The sequence below is a fragment of the Colius striatus genome, chromosome 6 (genome assembly GCF_028858725.1).
Source record: "Colius striatus isolate bColStr4 chromosome 6, bColStr4.1.hap1, whole genome shotgun sequence".
In the NCBI taxonomy this organism is placed as follows: domain Eukaryota; kingdom Metazoa; phylum Chordata; class Aves; order Coliiformes; family Coliidae; genus Colius; species Colius striatus.
In genome coordinates this window covers 40,064,544-40,084,637 of record NC_084764.1, presented here as the reverse complement: position 1 = coordinate 40,084,637, position 20,094 = coordinate 40,064,544, and the positions used below count along the sequence as shown (strand labels likewise).

Genomic DNA, 20,094 nt, shown 5'->3' with positions numbered 1-20,094 from the left:
TTTCCTACTTTCCTCTCTAAGTCGAGTACTGGAGTCTGTTTTGCCCAGAACTATAATTGGCAGCGAGCCCTCCCTGCCCTTGTCTCAATCCACAACAACCTGGCTTATCTTTTTACTCCCATTTCGCTGGGGCCTCTGCCATCCTAACGAGGGTGGGGGTGGATGGGGGCACCGAGCGAGAGACTGTCGTGGTGCTGCTGGGCTGGCTGGGCCAAACCACGACAGTGATGCCATTTCTTACCGTAAATTCATTTTGTTTCAAAATACTGACAGCACAGCTGCAGATTTTAAGCTTGGGTATCTAAGATGTGTTTTCCCAGTCATGTAATATCAGTGACAAAAACAAACAAACCAATAAATATACTGTTAAAAAGATGACACGAAAGACTTGGTAGGTACTTTAAATAACAGCATTTGTCTTTGCTAGTAAAGATTCCAGAGTAACTCCCTTTAAAAGCAAAATGCCAACAACTTTTGGACTGTAGTAAGTCATGTCTCCTCGTTGCTTTGATAACCCTTTAGGAAATTGAGTTTGGCATGAAAATTAATAATTCTATTAATCTTCAGATGTTAAAGCAGGTCCCAAAATAAGTCAGTGAAATAATCTGCCCAGAAATGGTGCAACGAAAGCATTAAGATGAAGCAAAAATAGTTCATGACAGAACCAGGAATTCCAGTGCAGGTCTCCAGTCACCCGATCAGGGCCCTAGTGTGCTAAACCACCTCACCTCTGACAAATGAGTCAGGCTTCTTAAGCTGCAGTTTCAGAGGGTTTTACTCAGTAATGTGAAACTCAACACAGATATCGCTTCTGCTAGTTTCTCTGATTACGGTCATCTTCTGCCATTGCTTTGGAGAGCACAGTGCTCTGTCTACTGAGCCGGTTTGGGGGGCGTCTCAGAGGTGGCAAGCTGAAGTCATTTGTCAGGATGGAGAAACTACTCCTAATTTTTCCTCCTTCTTGCTCTTCTTTGTTCTCCATCATCCCATCACACATGCTTGTAAGAGATTTTAACTCACTACGAGGAGCTCCAATGATGCCAATCCTGTTAGAAAACGTTGTGTTAATCTGCTTGACACAATGAAGCAAAGGAAAACAGGAGAAAGTGGGACAGATTTGTACTGTTTCCTAGGTCAACCAGCAAGGAACATTTTTTAGCAGAGAATATCTGCTCTCCTCTGCAAGGCCTGTCCTGGTATCCCTCACATACAAATTACATGGCTCTGTGCACCAGCTATTAAGCCAAGATGCTCAGGATGCACCCAGCTTCCAAAGCATGCCCAAAACCATTGCAGGTGCATTTGTGGCAAACTTCACACTCTCAAGAAGTACCAGATTTGCTGGTGGTGTGTTGTGTCCAAAGGTTTTACATGTTCAGTGCTGTAGCATTCATTAGATTGTCAGAACTCTGAAGACCCAGACAAATTAAGGCAATGCTCAAATTCTGAATTCCAGGCAGTAAAAAAAAAAAGACTTATAGGGAAAGTGTTATAGGGAGCCTTATACACACATCAACAGAGCAAAACTGATTTACAGTGGTCGTGTTTAAAAGAGTAATTACATTAAAAAGTGCTGTAGGAATGCTGCTATTAACCATGGCTGGATGGGAAATGGAATTTCTCCTTTATGGTTTATCCAGGCCTGCAAGATTTTGGTTTTATGGTGAATCAGAAGAAAAGGTTCTGTTATATTTTAAAAGTGCTATGCATTCAAAAAATCACCTTTTTTGACATAAACTATATCAGAACACTATTAAAAACTAAAGGTCAGGAAGAAATAAGACATTGGAACGAATCAGGTGAGAGAGAAAATATAAACATCCTATTTTGATTTTGAGAAGTTTTGATTAATTTCTGTTGAAATTTATGTTAAAGCCTATATCCTTTCCCCAGAAAGCTTGTGAGTTGTAGCAAAGCACTACGAGGGGCAGTAGCTGCTTTGCCATCAGTTAACTAAGAGTACTACCTCTGTAAGTTTCAGGGTCTCTCAGGACATACACTCCTGTTCCTCTTGGACTCCTGTGTAGACCAAATCCTCAATCCAGTGAGGGAAAGCTTGCTGTCCAACACCCTTCCTCATAGCACTACTTATGCAGAGATATAGCCCCTTACTTGGTAGAGAACAATTCTGACAAGTCTGGCAGGTTGTCACGTGTGCAAGGTTGAGGGTGTCTGCCCTGGGAGAGGTACTGAGCCCTGTCCTTCGGTAAGGGCAGCAGCGTGCTGAGCAGTGGTGAGCGCTGGTGAATCATGCTGTGTATGGAAGGATGCTTGACACGGGCTTTTCTTGAAAGAAAACAAATGCAGGTGTTACCTCAGTGTGTTCAGACAGGTTGTGCTCCCCAGGGACCCACCAGTGTTTCAAATGAGTACCTGAGATAGGGCAATCGTGCTGTGTTTGCATCAGCAGGCTGGTCTCTGGGTTTCTGCGAGCCCACATTGCCCCTGTCTCTTAAGGCAGGATTGAACATGTCAGAGCAAAGCAGCCTGCCAATTTCTTCCTGAATCTCCTGGAAGTGCTTCTTCCTGAACACAAGCCAAGCCATGTAGGTGCAGAAATTGTAGAAGCCCTGAAATGAAAACACAGATCCCCTTTTAAGTGGGAAAAGGCCCGGAGTCCCACTGCACTGCAGAGTGCAGGTCAGCGTGGCTCCATTAAAATGCCAGCAACCATTTGGCATCAAACTTTCCCATGCATGTTAAAGGTATGCAGACAGATGAGGCTAGAAACAGACTGAGCTGAGACAGATTGCATCTTGCTTAATGCTGACCAATTTGGCTTGGTCTTGCTGCTAGAATCTAAGGAGATAACCTGAGATCACCACCCAGTTTCCCTCAATAATCAATGGAAAGAGACTGGTGGGATAAATCATTCTGTGGGGGTTCCTACCACACACATCTATCTCAAGAGGCATCTTCATTGTCTGGCTGAGCTTGTCTTTTCTGCAGTGCCAAAGGGCATGGTCTGACTGGACAGCTATTGTTTGGGCAGCTGCAGGTAAACAAGATGATCCCCACCCTGAATGATGGTATTATGATCTCAGAAAATATTGCTACCAAATGTGGATTCTTTGCATCTCACCTCTACATGTCTGACTGAAAACCCCAAATCTAGCTTTTTACTCCAATTTAACATTTGTGACCCCTGACATAAGCTGAATCAACTCCCAGCAGATGGAACCTCTACTATGTCTATTCTTGAAAAGATGGCATTGCCGGGACTGCTGTGTTTCCTTGGAATTGTATCCACAGTTCCTCTCTTTCAAGGAAAGGCTTTCCAGTTTATGAAGTCCAATATATCATTTGGGCCCAGCTGTTTTGTATTAATTAGCTGAAGCCCTGCTACATAGTGAGTCTCACAAATGGCTGATGGAGGTGCATGCTGCAGGCCAGAGGAGCTCATTGGCATCTAGAAGTGTTGCCAAGGCCAATGGAAATAAAGGAAGGCTGTAAAATTTCTTACCTACAGAGATAAAACTACGAGAGGAAATCTATAGACCAGACTTCCCAGAGGGACCTCAGGCTGTGGTGGGAACTGCCTGTGGTCTGGGAGCCACAGAAGGAACGAAACTCCCCAGCTGAGAGCTCCAAGGGGAAAAAGTGTGGGCTGAAGGGCAAAGAGATTATATTTTACAGGGACATCTAGGCCCTAGAGGTAAATTTCTATTCTAGGTACTCTGCCCTATGAGTAAACTACCAGGGTAACCAAAACAGAAAGGATCATTTGAATATGCAAGAGAGGGACGTGCTCTGGGCTGACACAGTCACACTCTCCATTTCTCTTGTGTCTTTCTTACCTCAAAGAAGCTCCGATCTTTCTGCAGCGATGTTTTTCTCCTAAGGCAGTGAACAAGAGCACAAAATTAATAGCAGCCATCATCCTTTCAGTTCTCTGAACAGAGCATTGAATATGACTCATGGGGCTATGCCAAACTGGCATTTCACCAGGGTAATAAAGTTATTGCTGGTAGATACTCATTACTAGCATGTGAAGACCTACTGTCCAAGAGAAAGGCAGGACTTCTGCATTGCCTCAGAAGGAGAAAATGCAAAATACTGTATGGCTCAGTTAATTAAATCTGACAGAGAACAAAGCTGGATGTGATGAGCAGGCAAGGCTCCCCTGCTATGCCATCTAGACTGAGCTCTCTGCATGAGCTGCTCAAAAGTGGTCAGCGCCAATCTAACCCAGTTCCCACTGAAGTCAATAAAAAAACCTCTTCCTCACATCACTGGAAGCACAACAAGCAGAGTTACCAAGGGCACCAAGCCAGGCCAATGTTCAGACAATAAACTTGAAAACCAGGAGCACCTCCAAGAAGACATGTAAAACATGCCCAAGAATGATAAAGAGCCTTTGTTAAAGAAGCAGCAATTTGTCCAGTGGAAGCCTCAGAGATGCTCCCGTCACTCACTTGAGCCTCAGGATTGTCACACAAAACCAAATGATTGTCCATCACAGAAATGGCCACTAAAGCAGAGGGTGATGCACGTAGCCCAGGAAACATCTTCTCCTGGAGATGGCACAACTCATCCTCATGGAAATGAAAGCAATTTCTCCCTTCTAGCCTACAGATCCCCACAGATCTGGCTTGGTCCTGTCAGATGCACAGGAAAGCCTCTCTCAGAGTCAACTCATTGACTCTGTGTCACTTATCTTCCTGATACCACTCAGTGTCTCCCTACCTGGCTCCCATCAGCCATCATCCTGCTGACACTTCATGTATTGTGCAAGAGAAAAGAAGCTTGACTGTGCAAGTATGGCATGGCCAAAAGCAAAGCACGGCAAAGCAGAGATCACAGAACAACTCTGATATCTTTGATTCCTTATGAATTCTGATAAAGCATGGTATTCTGTCTTCAGAGCACCAGAGCAGAGAAACCTGAAGTGACCTCCACCTTCTTAAAACTGAATATGAAACCCAGCTTCAAGTTTTAACATCATACAGCTTGTGCACTGTCTTAGAACTAGTCTATAGTCTAGCAAAGAAACCTATGCAGAGGCCAACAACAGAAAATAATGATAATAATTAGAGTCAAATCAGGCCAGGGGTCTCCACCCATCTATCTCCTGCTGCTTTCTTCCTTCAGGTGAGCTATTAAGCTAAGAAATCTGCTTGAAGTAAAGTTTCCTAAAGTAAGTGTTGAACTAGGAGGCACCTCCCATGTCTAGGGCACAGTAGCTAATTATCTAGGAAAATACAGAGAGGGTCAGGAAAACATTAAACTTGCAAGAAGCTTCAGGACAGGACTTGTGAGAAGTGTGAGACAGTGAGCAAAAAGGAGCATGCCTTCTACTGACTTCTCAGAGCTGTGAGGGGGATGGGATGAGTTCATGCATGAAAGAGAGGACAGTACAGCCAAGGGCAGGCGGTGCAGTAAGTGTGGGGTTTGGATGCAAGATGATAGTGGCTTCAGACACGTACAAGAACTACTGTTGTGCATTGGGGAACAAGAGGAAGAAATGGCTTCCAGTGCCATTTAACAGCTCTCTCCACTGCAGCTGTGACTTTGCCCGTGGATCAAGCCAGCTTCAAGGATCAGTAAGGGCTGGCTCGACCGTGTGTGTGCCACCGACACACGCACTTGTGGGAACACGCTGTATTTTTCCCATTGTGACAGACGCCCAGAAGGAAACTGGCACCACAAAAAGGTTGCACAGCCCTCGTCAACTTAAAAGGAGAAAGCCAGACACACCTATTCCTTCCTCAGCGTTGGAGGCACAAAAGGACTGATGCTAACACACGTAAATAACAGGTCTGGTGGAGCGCTCTCAAATGTCAGTCTGGGATAGTATCAAGATAGGGGTTTAATGCTGCATTCTTACAAATTGTGTACATAGTTGGGATGAAGATGTTCTCCACCTAAGCCTCCCCTTCTTCAAAATTTGAGAGAAAACCTTCACATGAGCAATCAATAATTTCATAGGAACACCTACACACTTGGCAGGTCTGAAAGGGAAAGCAGTTTACCAACAGTGTAAGATCTCATTACAGTGTCACTATGGTGAATTAGCTGCAACACCATCATGAACCCATAGTTGGGTTATAAGAAAATACAGTAAAACTGAGGGAGGTACATTATCAATAGTTTCTCAATGTAAACATTGTTCAGGTTTAAAACAAAACTCAACAAAAGTAACCTTCCCTGCAATTTCTGTTTTGATATGGAAAGGAATTTTCCCATCCAAATCTGTGTGTGCTCAAAAAATTCCAAACCGTCTTTTACACTGAAGAGTGTTAACCACTTCTGTCCCTTAGCTCTTGTATTTGGCAGCTCATATAATGGTCTGGGAGGACCCAGATAACATTTAGGGCTCTACTGAGTCATCCTGGAAAAGATTACATTTATATAATTGCAGTTTGGTATGGGAAGTGCCCTATATTATAACAGGCTCAGCATTAGCTTAACTCTGTAGTCAGCTACCGCCACCCTGCTCTGAGTAACTCGGTGAGGTCTCTCTCTGCATACAGAACCTTACATCATGATGGGTTCTTTGCCACCAGAGCTCTTGCTTGTCTCAGTCCTGCACAGTCCCATCCAGCAGACAATACGACTGAGAGAAGACGCAGCAGAGCTAACTAGCTAGGTACAGGACAAGCTATTTTATCCAGCTGCATCCAGTTCTTGGATGCAAGCTGCTTTCTGCAGTAAGTTACTCCAGCTGAATCTCCTAAGCACAGACATTAGGGCTAACCAACAGAAACAATGCAGCCCTGTCGTGACCCTCCCTGTCCAACCAGCTCAGTGGTTAGGAGGATGTCTCTGCTCAGCAGGAATCTGGCAGAGAAGGCTGCTCCCAGGAGTGCCTGGTGAAATACCAATGTGCTAAGATGCAGAGGGAACACATTCTTAATTCTTAAGGTCCAGCACCATGTGGAATGGGGCACATTAAAACGACAACCCTTTCGGGGCTGCCATTTCAGTTCCCATTTAACACCATCATTTCACAGGTTACCTTCGTTTCTTGATTAGAAGGAAAATCAGGTTCCTCCACTCCAACTGGGAGCAAGGCTGCCTGGAACTGTGAATGTTTGTGACTCCTCTGGGGCACTGGCAGCAGTTTCACATCAACTAACTGGAAAAATTTGCCTGAAACTGCTCTGAGGAGATCCCATGGAACTGGGGTGCTGGGTGGGAACTGACAACTCCTTTCTACTGCCAGGGAAGAGAAACATTCTGCAGGAACATACTTGGCTGAGGAAGGAGTCCCTAACACTAGCACGGTGTATGTTCTCTCTGTCATTATGTTCTCTTTCCACTGAAACATTTTTGCCAGACGGGGTTAAACCACAACACTTTCATCTCCCATTAAAACTCCCCTTTTCTTGTCCTCACCATTCCTTTGGTTTCTCTGCCTTTTCAAACACCTTCCCACCCTCTCCTACCTTCCTCAGTTTCTTTCCTAATACACACTATGGGTTTCTCTCCCCTTTCAATTCATTGTTGGGACCATCACAGATAAAGAGCAGTTGGTCACTACTCTGAAAAAGCCATGCATCATCTTACCCACTCAGTGGCAGGAGTCCTGCACTTCCAACGACCAAGCACAACCTCCAGCTCTCTCTAATCCATTCACTGGCTGCCCTTCAGGAACATGGGGCTCCTTCCCTTGTTAAAATAGTCTTATGCTATCTCAGACTTGTCATAAGAGGAAAAGTATGTACGGATCAGTACCAACCAGCAGATACATAAGCATCTGCTCTCAAGATTTAGCTAAGTGGAAGTGGCAGGGGTAAGATCCAGGGCCAGCACTGCTTTTCATCCTCCTGACTTTCATCTTGAACCCTTTAAAGTTTCCTGCTCTGTATATGCAATCACAGAATGGCAGCGGTTGGAAGGGACCTTCAGAGATCATCTATTCCACTCTCCCTGCCAAAGCAGGTCCACATATCTAGCAAGGCTTCCAAGTATCAGGGCTAGAGCTTTCCAGTTTGGTATCCAGAGCTCTGCTGCAACTCATTGTAGCCAAATTAGCAGGCAAGAGCTGACCAGAAACACTTTTGGGGCTGGTTATGAGATGAAATGAGACAGAGCTGAAGGGGGATCAGAACATGTCTCTATCTCATGGTCCCTTAGCCCTCTGTGACTCCTTGGCTCACAAGACATTTATTATCCTGGGCATCCACTTGTGTCACTCAGCAGAAGCTTTGGCCCTGGGCTGCTGTGGCCCTAGACATAGCAAGAGTTCCCAGAAGGGATGGGCTTACTTCCCACTAGGCATGTGGTGCTGCTGTGCCACGTGTCCTCCGAGGATAAGTTTAGAGTACGCCTTTGCAAGGTGAATCCTGGCCGTTGATAACTTCGCCAATACATCAGCCATTTCTTTCTTCTCTACATATATCATAGTCCTGCTTAAAACAAAAAGGAAAAAGGTTTTCAGGGAAGGTGCTCTGGACAGAAGGGATGCTAGAAAGAGCACCTGTTCCTGCAATGTAAGCCTGTATTTTCAGGCACATAAACCAACGGGCTGCGTGACACCACAGCCAGAGGACCCCTCTGTAGCAAGGCTCAGATGTTTGCAGCACAGCTTGGCAATGCCAGTGAGGCCACAAAGCCTGGGGCTTGGCCCCAGACAGTCTCTCTTGCCCCACACAGCTTAAGAGCTGCATGCCCACAGCCCATTGCATTGCTGTCTTTGATCCTGCCTGGCTTATGAACCCTTTCTGCAGCCTCTGCATAAAAGCCTCGGAGGTGCATTTAGGCATCTCTGGGTGCAGGCTCTACCATGAAGTGGCCTGGAGCAGTGGGCCTGGCTCATTCAGAAACAGTACTTACTCCTCTTCAAAAAGGCACATGAAGCATTTTTGGGACTGCCTCTAAACTGGAATGCAAGCCTGTATTTTAAACCAATTCAGATCAAACACTAAGGAAATGCCAAGCCAAAGAGCTTTCTGTTTCCTCTGCTTCCCCTGTAATCCAGCCAGCTGTCTCACAGTGGCTGAGAGCACTGCTGGCCAAAAAATTGCCAGTCTCCTTTGACACTCAGGAAAGCTGGTTTTATCTGTCCTATCCTTCGTGGCCTCCAGCTCTAGTGCTTCCTACACAACCCACCTTTAATAAATTAGGACAATTACTCTGGGCTCCTCAAGGATAATTGCTAATAAAATTCAGCAGTTTCTCCCCAAAAGACATGAAAGGGCAAAGGGCTGGAAGCAGAAACAGACAGAAACTGAAGGGGAAAGAGAATGCAGGATGGAAATAATAGCCCTTGTTCCATTCATGTCTCATCCACCACTGCTGAGTTTTTGTTCTGAGAGTCACATATTTCAGAGGTGAATACTCTCAAGCTGTCTCCAGAAGGGGAGCTTTGGAAAGCTGGCTGGTTGGTTTTGAAGTTGGTTAACAGATCTTCCCAAACCTAGAAAAAGCCAGGAAAGCTCAGGGTTGGATTTACAAAGCACCAGCATGGCATCAACAAAAGGGAAAGTCGCAAGAAGTCAGAGATGTCCAGATTAATCCTGACCTTCTCTGAATAAGAACCTCTGACTAGATTTGCTTTTCCAAAGAAAGTTTAATTCACAGAGGCAATGATTTCTGAAGCCAGGACAGTCTTAGATGTTCTCTTGAACCACCCTGGACGCCGATACTTCTACACAGTTTAGGTTCAAGACCACTGAAGGTCCATCCAGACCATCAGGCCTGGCTCCCTGAGGACAAAAGCAGACCCAACAGATGAGTTAGGCATTTGAGAGGCAGCCCAAATGGCAAGAACCCCAAACCCCACCAATTAGGAGCAGGAATAACCAGTGTTGCTTTCTGTCTTATGAGGTTATCACACAGGGTCTACAAGAAGAGCAGCTTGAGGACTGTACAGCCATTGGATGTGCCTGTCCTGTAGGAACGTCAGGCTGATTAAGGCCTAGGCAGGTCACCAAGGCCTGTCTCCAATTATTCAGTCTGTCAGGTTAACTGGGAGCGAATTATAGGTATCACTAAAGAGGAATGTGAAATGGTGCTGGCATGTCTTGCCTCCAGTCTGTCTCTACTTCTGGGACATAACCAGTACTGCACAGGAAAGAAAAAAAGCCTCTGAAACCAAACTGTATCTTGGAAGAAGGGGGAAATTTTCTTCCTGAACAGGCCACTAGCAAAAGCCCCGAGCATGGGGCTTTCACATCCTCTCAAATACATCAGCATATCACAAACCCAAGGAGTCTTACCACCAGTGTAATTTTCTGTCCTTATCATTCTGTTACGTAGTTATAAAATCCCTTTCACAACCTCACAGAGCTCCACCTTCAGAACAAAAGTCATGTTCTTGCCTGCCCCCACTACTTCCTAGTGAAAGACCATTCCAGAACTTTAATCCACAGGAGGGAAAAGACAGTCCTTGCTACATCTGATTTGAAATACAGCACATACAAAGCTTGGAACTAGACCAGATCTTGAACAGGGAAAGAAGGTGCAATATCAGAAAGCTCATCACACTGTGATTAATATCTCCCTGCTCCTCCAAGTCAGCTAAAACAATTAAGGATTAACTTCAACACTGAATAAAAACCTAAAATTGCCTTTCGTCATTTTATTTCCCTCCCTCGCATTTGTACTTCTGTAGATCAATATCCTGAACTCCCACTTCCATGTGGTGCCTCTTCCTTAAGCTTCTCTGATGTTAACACTGCATGTAGGTAATCCTGACAAATGAGCCACTTCCCTTCAGGGGAGGTAACGTATCTAAACAAACAGCACTGTAGAAACAGAGAGTCAGTATGTGTTTCCCACCAAGTGGCAGGACTCACTTTGGGAGCACTGCATGGCAGAACATACTGAAAAGTCTCTCCTAGCAGGGTTTACCCAGTGCTCACAGCTCATATCTATTAACCAAAGCCCCCCTTGATCCAGGAAGCATAACTCTATATTGTAATAGATCCAAACTCCTCTTTGTTTCAGTCTGTTTCTGTATTTGTCACACCAGTAGATGATATGAGGCATATCGAGGTGTCATCACCCATGGAGAGGCCTCCTTGTCCTTCACCAGCCAAAAGCAAAGGGAACATTTTGCAAATTGCAGCCCAGAGCATCTCAGCTGAATCTGTGACCTTTGAAACGACGCTGATGGTTTTCTTTATTTAGTAATTATTCCTTGCACAATGAAACAGCTGTCATCCACGGATGTAGATCAAATCAGTTCCTTAAGGCCAGCAATCTTCCAACAGTCTTTTCTTCAGTCCAAATAAATCAACCCCTCTTTATATCAAGGCTTCATGAATTGTGGAGTAAGTAAACATTAAGTGTTTTAAGAAAGTGGTCAGTTAATTCTCAGAGACTATTATACACTCTAGAGAAATCACTGAAGTTTTTGCTGTCATGGTTTGTACCTCTGAAGTGCTTTCTCTCAAGGCATATAACCCTCTAACACAGCAGCTCCCAGCCTCTTCCTCTGGCATCCCCATTTCCACTCTGCAAGGTAGAAAGCGTGGTCACACACCCTTACTTGGGAACTGCTTTCCTAGCATATCTCCCTCATGTTGTAACATGTTTCTGACACCTAAGAGTCATCTGAACCTGCTTTGCAAAGTATTTAGAAATGAAGTTTTAAAGAGATGTGATCCACAGCACAAAGTAACACCCGGGAGACTCAGTTGTGGCTGTTTGCTGCTCTGTATTGTAAGATGAAATGACTGGGTGCTAATGGTAGTACTGAAAAATGGCATTAAGGGAGGTAATTCAATCCAGGGCGCTCAGATAGATTCAATGTTGGTGGTGGTAGTGATGATTTATTGCAAAATTACCTTAAGAAGCCAAATTATTCAGCTTCTCAATTGCAGCAGGACTGGATCCAGCTACCATCTTAAAAGGGAGACTATGGTGATGCCATGCCACGTGAACAACAGTGCCCACCACTCAGGGCAAGGCTGGGGCAAAGCAGGGTTCAAACCCCCCCAAAAAATCTGTCTCTCTACATAGTCTGAGAAGTCTAAGTCCTGGAGAACACAGAGGACAAGGGGATAGGAGACATAAAGACCAAGAGGGTTTTCTCTTTCCATATATAGACTGAGCCAGTGTAGCAAAAAGCCCTTGCTCATATGCAGAATCCCACTGATTCTGACACAAAGCACTCCCCTGTCATTCCAGATTTGCTGGGGCAAGCTCTGCATATGCACACCCCTAAAGTCTTGTACTCACGATTTCAAGGATCTGTATTTCTTTTCCAGGGCATCTTTTTCCAGGTAAAAAGACAGGTAGAAGAACAGAGCCATGAGGAACTCATCTAGTTGCTCATTCCTAAATCGGAAGTAGAAAGGTCACTGTGGAGTCTGCAGATTTGCAGATATAAACACCACTAGACCATTATGGAAAAGAACAAAGTCTCTGCTCCAGGGCCTGCATTATACCAAATATTAGCACTATGGCTTAGACCTATTCGTAGCAAGCACCTGTACTCCACACTAAGAGGAAGATGCTGAAGAGTGAGTTGAGTTGGATATTACCAGAGACACTTCCAAGAAGCAGGTTTTCTGCACTGAACGTGCTGGAAGATTAGCATTCACATGCCAAGGAAAAGGGGGACAACTTGGACATCTCTCCCCTTCTGAAAGAACAGTACAGCTAAGGCTCAAGAAGGTATCTACAGATACCTTCCTAAGTCCAAGGCAGTGCAGCCACTGTCTGGCCCTGGTGATGTCAGGGCACAGGAAGGCAGCCCAGATCTCCAGCTGTGTTAGCGCTGCTGGTGCACACAGTGTTGCAGATGTGCTGCTTAACATGGAATTCAGCTTGGAGTAAAACTATAGTATTCTTCAGATATTTAATCCCAAGTTCTTGGCTTCCTTTATGTAACAGAGTGGAAGGCTTTCAAACAGCTAATAGAACCATTAGTCTCTCAAGAACATCATGCATTTGGTGTTATTTCCCACTGAACCTCACAGATGAGAGATTTTAAACCTCTGATGTTTTATATTGTACTTCTTAGACACCCTGGTCCCCTCCACTACACATGCATAATTCTTGAAACAAACTCTAAATGACATACCTCATCACTGCTGCAAATGATAACATGTGACGTGACACATTGGCCTCTTTCAAACGCAAAGCGGCATCTGAAAACATACAGAGGAGAAAAACAAGACTCAATGTCAGTAGAAAGAGCTTTCAAAGTTGTATGGGTGATGTCTTGCTGATATAAAATACCAGCAATTACTCACATTTGACATCATCCAACGTCACATAGTCATGCTGTTCCCACTTGGGTGGCTCATGCAAGTTTGCTTCCTTGTCACCCAGCGTTATATCCTGGAAGATGCTAGTGGGTCACCAATACATAACATTAAGGACACAGTGTTAATGGCAGTCTGAGAATAATAAGATTACCTAGCTGGCATGTACTCTCTCCATTGCACCCAGTTTCAAAGGGATATGCAGAAAAAATGTGTTTGTCAGGTATCCTGAACTGACTTTCAACTACTATAACTACAGAACAGGCTGGGGATGTTGAGAGAAATAGGACACTTCACCTCTAAGGTTACATCTGAAGTTGTTCTTTCAGTTGCTAACATAAATTGCAACTGTATTATTTAGATCAAAGAGGTTTTAAGTAATGGATGAAAGTCAGCTGTACCATGCTGTGAATATATAAAATTATTAATAATAATAACACTTTGAATAATAATCTTTGAAGTGCCTTACACAGATGAATTAATTACCTCACAATACTCTTTAGAGTAGATGAAAATTATTACCTCGTTCTGAGCGATCTGGAAACAGCAACAAAGATGCTGAATGACTTTGGTAAAGTCATACCAGGCTAGTGCCTGAGCTAGCATTCAACACTAGGCATGTCTGGCTCTGTTTTTATGTTCAGGCCACTCATCCACCCTCTTGAAATGACAGCTGCCTTCCCATTTCACATTATTTGTTCAGACACGATCCTCAGACAATGCATAAAAATATTCCCACCTAAAAGATCTTGTTTGGTTTTGAGCTAGGTTAGTCAACTTGAAATACCTCTTTAATGTCTCATCACACAATTCGTGGGATTTAATACTTTTTCTTTCCTTCAGTTTTTCCTCATCTGCTGGACTGGAGCTGAAATATAGAGTATGGGCATGCAGTGGTATGAGTTGAAATCTCTAGCAGGAGTTCAAAGAGGTCAACATCCCATGTTACAAAGGCATATCTGTTTTGGCCTCTAATTGATGCTAAGAAAACACCTGGGTTGTGGTGAGGTCAACATGAGACATTGCTTTCACGAACACAAAAGCAAAGAGTGAAGGGGTTTCCCTGGTCCTCCTGGTCTTTCTCCTGCCACTGTATGTACTCCGAGCAATCAGTGTCCCTAGTGGCTTTAGGAAGACTTTAAATGTAAACCAACAGGTTCCAGAGCTTTTCTTTGGGATGGCTGAGGGCAGAGACAGGCAGAGGTCACCAGGGAGCTCACGCCTCTCCCTGGAGAGCTACCAGGCAGAGTCAGCAGCGTTCCCAAGCCCCACACTGAAGTTGGCCAGAGCTGCTGAGACACAGACCATGAAAGGCACCTGCAGCAGCCTTGTGACCAGGAGAGAGGTGAGTAGCGTGGCTCCACCATGCCAAAGGCTTGGAAAATGCCCAGTAGGGCAGGAGGCAGAGGCGGGCAGCATGCAACCGACCCACCGCCAACATGCTCCACACACTCTCTGCCCTACACTCCAGAGAGCAGGGAGGATGTCCTTTGAGTGTTGGGTTTTTTTGCTTCAGTTGTTTAAATGGCCTGATAAAGCTTTAATTCCCAACTGTCATGGACATTCAAAGCAGTTACATGCACCTTATCCCCTGCAGAGCTGTGGTTTCCCTAAAGATCTGCAGTCCTCCAGTGCTCATCACTGCACAGGGTCATATCTAGCACCAGCAACAGGGAACATCAGTCTGCAGACCTCCACCTATAGTCACCTGGGGTGGTGTTTGGCCCTTGTATCCAGCACTGCTGCTCCAGTACATGGGGCGCGTTTCTGACACATGGCAGTACTTGCCACACACTTTTAGCCTTCCCTCTGTAATGGGTTCAGCTTGAGAGCAGTATGGAATAAATGCTTGTTTCTAGTTTGCTCCAGTTCTCCACCATGATGCCACAGAGAAGCAGTTTAGGAATTCCAGTCTCAAAGGAAAAAAGAAATGTAGCATCAATTTGTCTTGTGGTTGATGTTTGGGTAAAATGATATTTTAACCTACGTGGAACTGCAGAATTGAGGCCTAGACCTGCATAATTTGAAATGAAACATCATTCTTTTACCTTTCAAATTCAAGGGTGTTAGTATCATCTTTCCAGTACCACACTCCTCGAGTTAGTCTCACCTTCTGCAAGAAAACAGCACAATAAACTATTTACAACGTGAGCACTGTACACATGGGCCACTGCCTATCTTCCTTCAGTCTGCTTCTCACCCACATGTTATTCGTGTGTGAGTTATTTGAACAGAAGTTCTCTGAGATTAAAGGTTGCCAGTGTAAGGAAGAAAAAAGTGCATCTGTCCTTTCAGGTTATGAATAAATAATTGAAAGTTTGCTAAGGAACACCAGTTCTTTGATTGTCAGTGGATCAATAAGGAAATGTAATGAGAAATACAGAATAAAGAAAAAAATAAGGAATAAAGAAATGTACTGAGAAATGTAATGCAGCCACGTATTTAACAACATATTGCTTTTATTTGGCGTGTTTTTCATAGAATCACAGAATGGTAGGAGTTGGAAGGGACCTCTAGAGATCATCTAGTCCAACCCCCCTGCAGAAGCAGGGTCACCTAGATCAGGTCACATAGGAACATGTCTAGGTGGGTCTTGAAGACCTCCAAGGAAGGAGCCTCCACAACCCCTCTGGGCAGCCTGTGCCAGGGCTCCCTCACCTCACAGTGAAATAGTTTTTTCTTATGTTTAAGTGGAACTTTTTGTGTTCCAGCTTCATCCCATTACCCCTTGTCCTGTTGCTAGCTACTATAGAAAAAAGGGATGTCCCAACCTCCTGACACCCACCATTTAGATATTTGTAAATGTTAATAAGATCTCCCCTCAGTCTCCTCTTCTCCGGACTAAACAGCCCCAGTTCCTGCAGCCTTTCCTCATATGAAAGACTGAAGACTAAGTTCCAGGAGAAAGAAAATCTTTGTTTAAAAATGGAATATGTTATGCACTTTCCTGATATTCTGAGAACTTTAACACTAGACAGACCCTTCAAGGGGCACTGGACAAAACTACCTACAGCATTTTACAGTATGTGTAATTTTTTTAAAATTCATTTAAAAAAGAAATCCCTTGAAATTAGTAAGATCTATTAGTCCTTTCTTAACTAACAAAAGAGACTTGCAAAACCTTAACTATTATTTGGTCACCTTTAAAGCAAAATGAGTCTTATTGCTCAAATCCTTCTGCCTACAAATTTAAACTGAGTGAAAGTTTAGGGCTTACTTATGACTTTTTGCCAGGTATTGTTCAGCCAGCCACAAGGCTCTCACCAATTCTTGCTCAATCTAATTTGGTAGTAGAGTACTGGACACAGGACATCAGCATAATTCCACACCAGCAGCCTGTGCAATGGTTGGACTACAGAGATTAAAATTAGGAAATCATGGCTTTAATCCTTTGACAAAAAGTGGTTACTTCACCTTGACTGTTATAGTCTTTGGTTCCAGCTTTCTAACACTGGTTAACAACTCTCAGATGAAAGGGACATGCAAAGGCTGTACCTTTACCTCACACACAAGCGATTATGAACCATGACAAAAAACCAGAAAAGGTGGTAGTACAGCATAGCAAGGCAAAGCAATGCATCACATGAAGGAGAAAACACCGCTCCTTTGTCTTCAAAATACATGCCAGCTGCTACTCACTAATACAAATGGCTGAACGACTGTCCCCAGCCACTGTGTTCCCTGTCTGGGGCAGCGAGACAGGTCCCTGCCCTGCCCAGCCCAACCCATGGAGATGTGCTCCAGAGCCAACTGCAAACAGCAGCAACAAGCTGGAGCTGGGAAAGGTAAGGAGACTCACCGGTAGCATGCTGCTTGCCTGGGACACTGCCAGGAGTGAAGAGCCGCACTGTTTACAGTAGTATCCTGGTAACAGTGTGCTGTCCCCTAGAAACCACAGAATCCAACACTGCCCCTGGACTTGTCTCTCTGCTCTGCTCCTTCCCAGCTCTGATCAATAGTTTCCCTGGGTACCATTTTAGCCCAAACAGGGAAATTAAAGGCTTTCCATGTGGTAATACCTCCACAGTCAGTCATTTGAGCCTACTGTGTGACAGTCAGGAGCTGCAGAGGTTTTCCTGGTTACTGGCCCAGGCCTGGCAGCTGCACCTAGGCCCTCCGACATGGGCACTGATGTCCCTGCAGCATTCTGAATGCTAAACATACTTTATCTTGGGCCTGTACAAGGTGTAAAAGTATATCTACCAGGTCACAAGTCTGTGACGTGACCTAGGCCCCTGTGAGAGCAATCAGCTCTAGATTTGCAAGTTGCCTCTGTAAATAATTCCCGTATGCTAAGACAAGGCCACTTCAGGCCCTGATTTTGAGGGAAGGGCTTTGATCCTTGGGATACCGTGAAGCATTTCTTTTTGCAAGCAGACAATCTCTCATACTAGTCATTCAGTGCCTGGTACTGCTGAGATCACACCCAAGCCTGGTACAAGTTGTATTTACAAAGGCACTTTTTGCCAATTAAGTCGAGTCTCCATGAAGGGCAAGGTTTCACATCACAGCTAAGCCACCCTAATAGACAGTTGTTGACAGAAGAGACATTCTCATCACAGGTTTGGTTTTTTTTTGTGTCTATTATCTGTCCCCACTGTAAGGTGGGTCCCTAAACTGTCAAAATTAGGGATCCAACAAAAATAAACAAGGAGCTTTCTGTTGACTTAGTGTTTCACATCAGTTCATGCTGGAGTCAGAGAAGGGCCAGTGGAGATGCAGATAAAGATACCGGGAAGGGCCACACCTCTCAATAGTTGAGGTTAGCTGTAAGGTAAAAACCAGACACAATCTAGGAAAACTTTTGCTAGTACAGCTGCACTAGGCCAGCATGTACTTTGAAGAAATGAAAATGCCTAACCTAAGACTTTTAAACAGGTCAGTTCAGTAAGAGAGAAAGAACACTTCCTGTACTTTCAGCTCTTAAAGATGTCAGGAGGTTGGGGCATCCCTTTTTTTCTATAGTATCTAGCAACAGGACGAGGGGTGATGGGATGAAGCTGGAACACAAACAATTCCATTTAAACATAAGAAAAAGCTATTTCACTGTGAGGGTGAGGGAGCCCTGGCACAGGCTGCCCCTGTGGGTGTGGAGGCTCCTTCTTGAAGGTCTTGAAGACCTGCCTGGACATGTTCCTATGTGACCTGATCTAGGTGGACCTGCTTCTGCAGGGGGGTTGGACTGGATGATCTCTAGAGGTCCCTTCCAACTCCTACCATTCTATGATTCTATGATCATTCATTTTCACAGTCCTTTCTAAGTAGGGAAAATACTCCTGAAAACAACATGGAGACGTTCATGATGAGACAGAAGAACAAATGGACAATACAATGTGGGGAAAGAAAATTTCCAGAAAACAACCTGTTCCTAACTGCCCCCCATTTCCACAGCTTTCCAAACACTCCATATTTTCTCCTGTAGGTACTTTTTAAAGTTAGTCTATACATGCAAACACGATCAGTCCGTGGATAGGTAAGCAAGAATCTCGAATCAGCCTGAAAATTCAGCTCTGGCTGTGTTCTCTACAGCCATCTCCTTTTTTTCCTTTCTGGTTTTTTTTTTTTGGACAATCGTTTTGTGTACATTTTGTTTCCAGTTGCTATTGCAGGCTGCCAAGTACATATCCCTGACTTGGCAGCCAAGCTGCATATTTAAGAGGATGAGAGAAGGAGGTTTGAAAGCAACCTCAGATCTCATCTGTGGCAGCCAGGCAGCACTGTAGAAGCAGATTCCACATCAAGAGAAAGGGGGAGGTAAGGAACTGATAGCTCATCCACTCATTTTTACAGAGGAGGGCATTCATCATCCTCGGGTGACCATCAGCCCATCTTGGCTGCAGCTAAAGCCATGCCAAAAGAACCAGCAAAAGTAAAGGATACGTTGCAGATACTCACGGCTACCTCTGTGAGTGTCGTGGTGCAGGAGATGGGGAGACAAGCCTTCAGCTGTACTAGAGCTGGGAGAAAACTGGCACCAAAAGCTCAGATGGGGAGAAACAGAACTACCTACAGGGAAAACAACTGTAAACATGAAGCCCAGGACTGAGAGCTGAAGACAGAGCTGGCTAGGCTGGGAGGGAAGGCCTCAGTGCAGTAGAGAGGTGAACTGAGGGGAAATGAAGACAGATTCAGAAGGAGTTTGTGGAGAGTGGGAGAGAATTGGTTCTGGCTGAGCACAGGGGCCAGCACACACAACAGTGTTGGGGAAACCCCGAGACTGACCAAGTTACCAGGGCAGGAAACGTGATACCCAGGTGTAGCACCATACTATCCTTAACCAAGTCCTTGCTGGATATAGCTCAGCCCAAGTAGCTCATGAGTTACAGCTGCAGAGGTGAGCACCAAACATCCCACCTGTGCTGACAGACCAAGTCAGTATCAGTCTGGAAAAAAAACAGGAGAAAGCCTGATGTTGTGTAGCAAAGGAGATTAGCGTCAGTTGGATCCCTGTTTCAGCTGTTGCAAGAGTTGGAAGCTATAAAATGATTAAGCCAGAGATTATAAGAAGTGACATTAAGGCATAATTGTTGAAGCAGTTGAAGGCTACGTGGGAAACTGATTTCCACATGGGCTTCAGTCACAGAATGCCAGGCAAATCACTCCAACCCGCATTCACCCCTAATGACCGTGATTTGCATGCTCTTTTCTTTCTGAAGGAACAACCTGGCTTCACACGGAAGTCTGAAACGAAGGACTTGGGATCCACAGCTGTGACCAAAGCCAACAGGAACTCTACTTTGAACAGCCAAGAAGTGTGTAATTCTAAGCTATCTGAAAAAAAACCCAGCTCCTTGGCACTTCCAGTGGAAGGCCCCATAACAGACAGATGGTGTTTGGCTTTTACTGATTTGTTTTGTCACCTGCTTTCTGTAGGAATTACACACATCTCGGGGTGAAAACTAAATGGGTGATCCTGTGAGGCACTCAAGATGTG

At 44.7% G+C, this 20,094-nt stretch overlaps 1 protein-coding gene across 1 annotated transcript; it reads right to left on the bottom strand.

Moving 5' to 3' along the window:
• Positions 1-780: 780 nt before the first annotated feature.
• PPP1R36 (protein phosphatase 1 regulatory subunit 36) lies at positions 781-16,968 on the bottom strand. Its single transcript, XM_061998837.1, has 11 exons — positions 16,960-16,968; positions 15,209-15,273; positions 13,948-14,028; positions 13,149-13,246; positions 12,977-13,043; positions 12,130-12,228; positions 8,211-8,351; positions 3,798-3,837; positions 2,374-2,570; positions 2,113-2,286; positions 781-1,046 (listed from the first exon to the last, which is right to left on the bottom strand). The coding sequence occupies exons 1-11, from the start codon at positions 16,966-16,968 to the stop codon at positions 815-817; spliced, it is 1,203 nt and encodes a 400-aa protein (XP_061854821.1). The 3' UTR covers positions 781-814.
• Between the last annotated feature and the right edge of the window lie 3,126 nt (positions 16,969-20,094).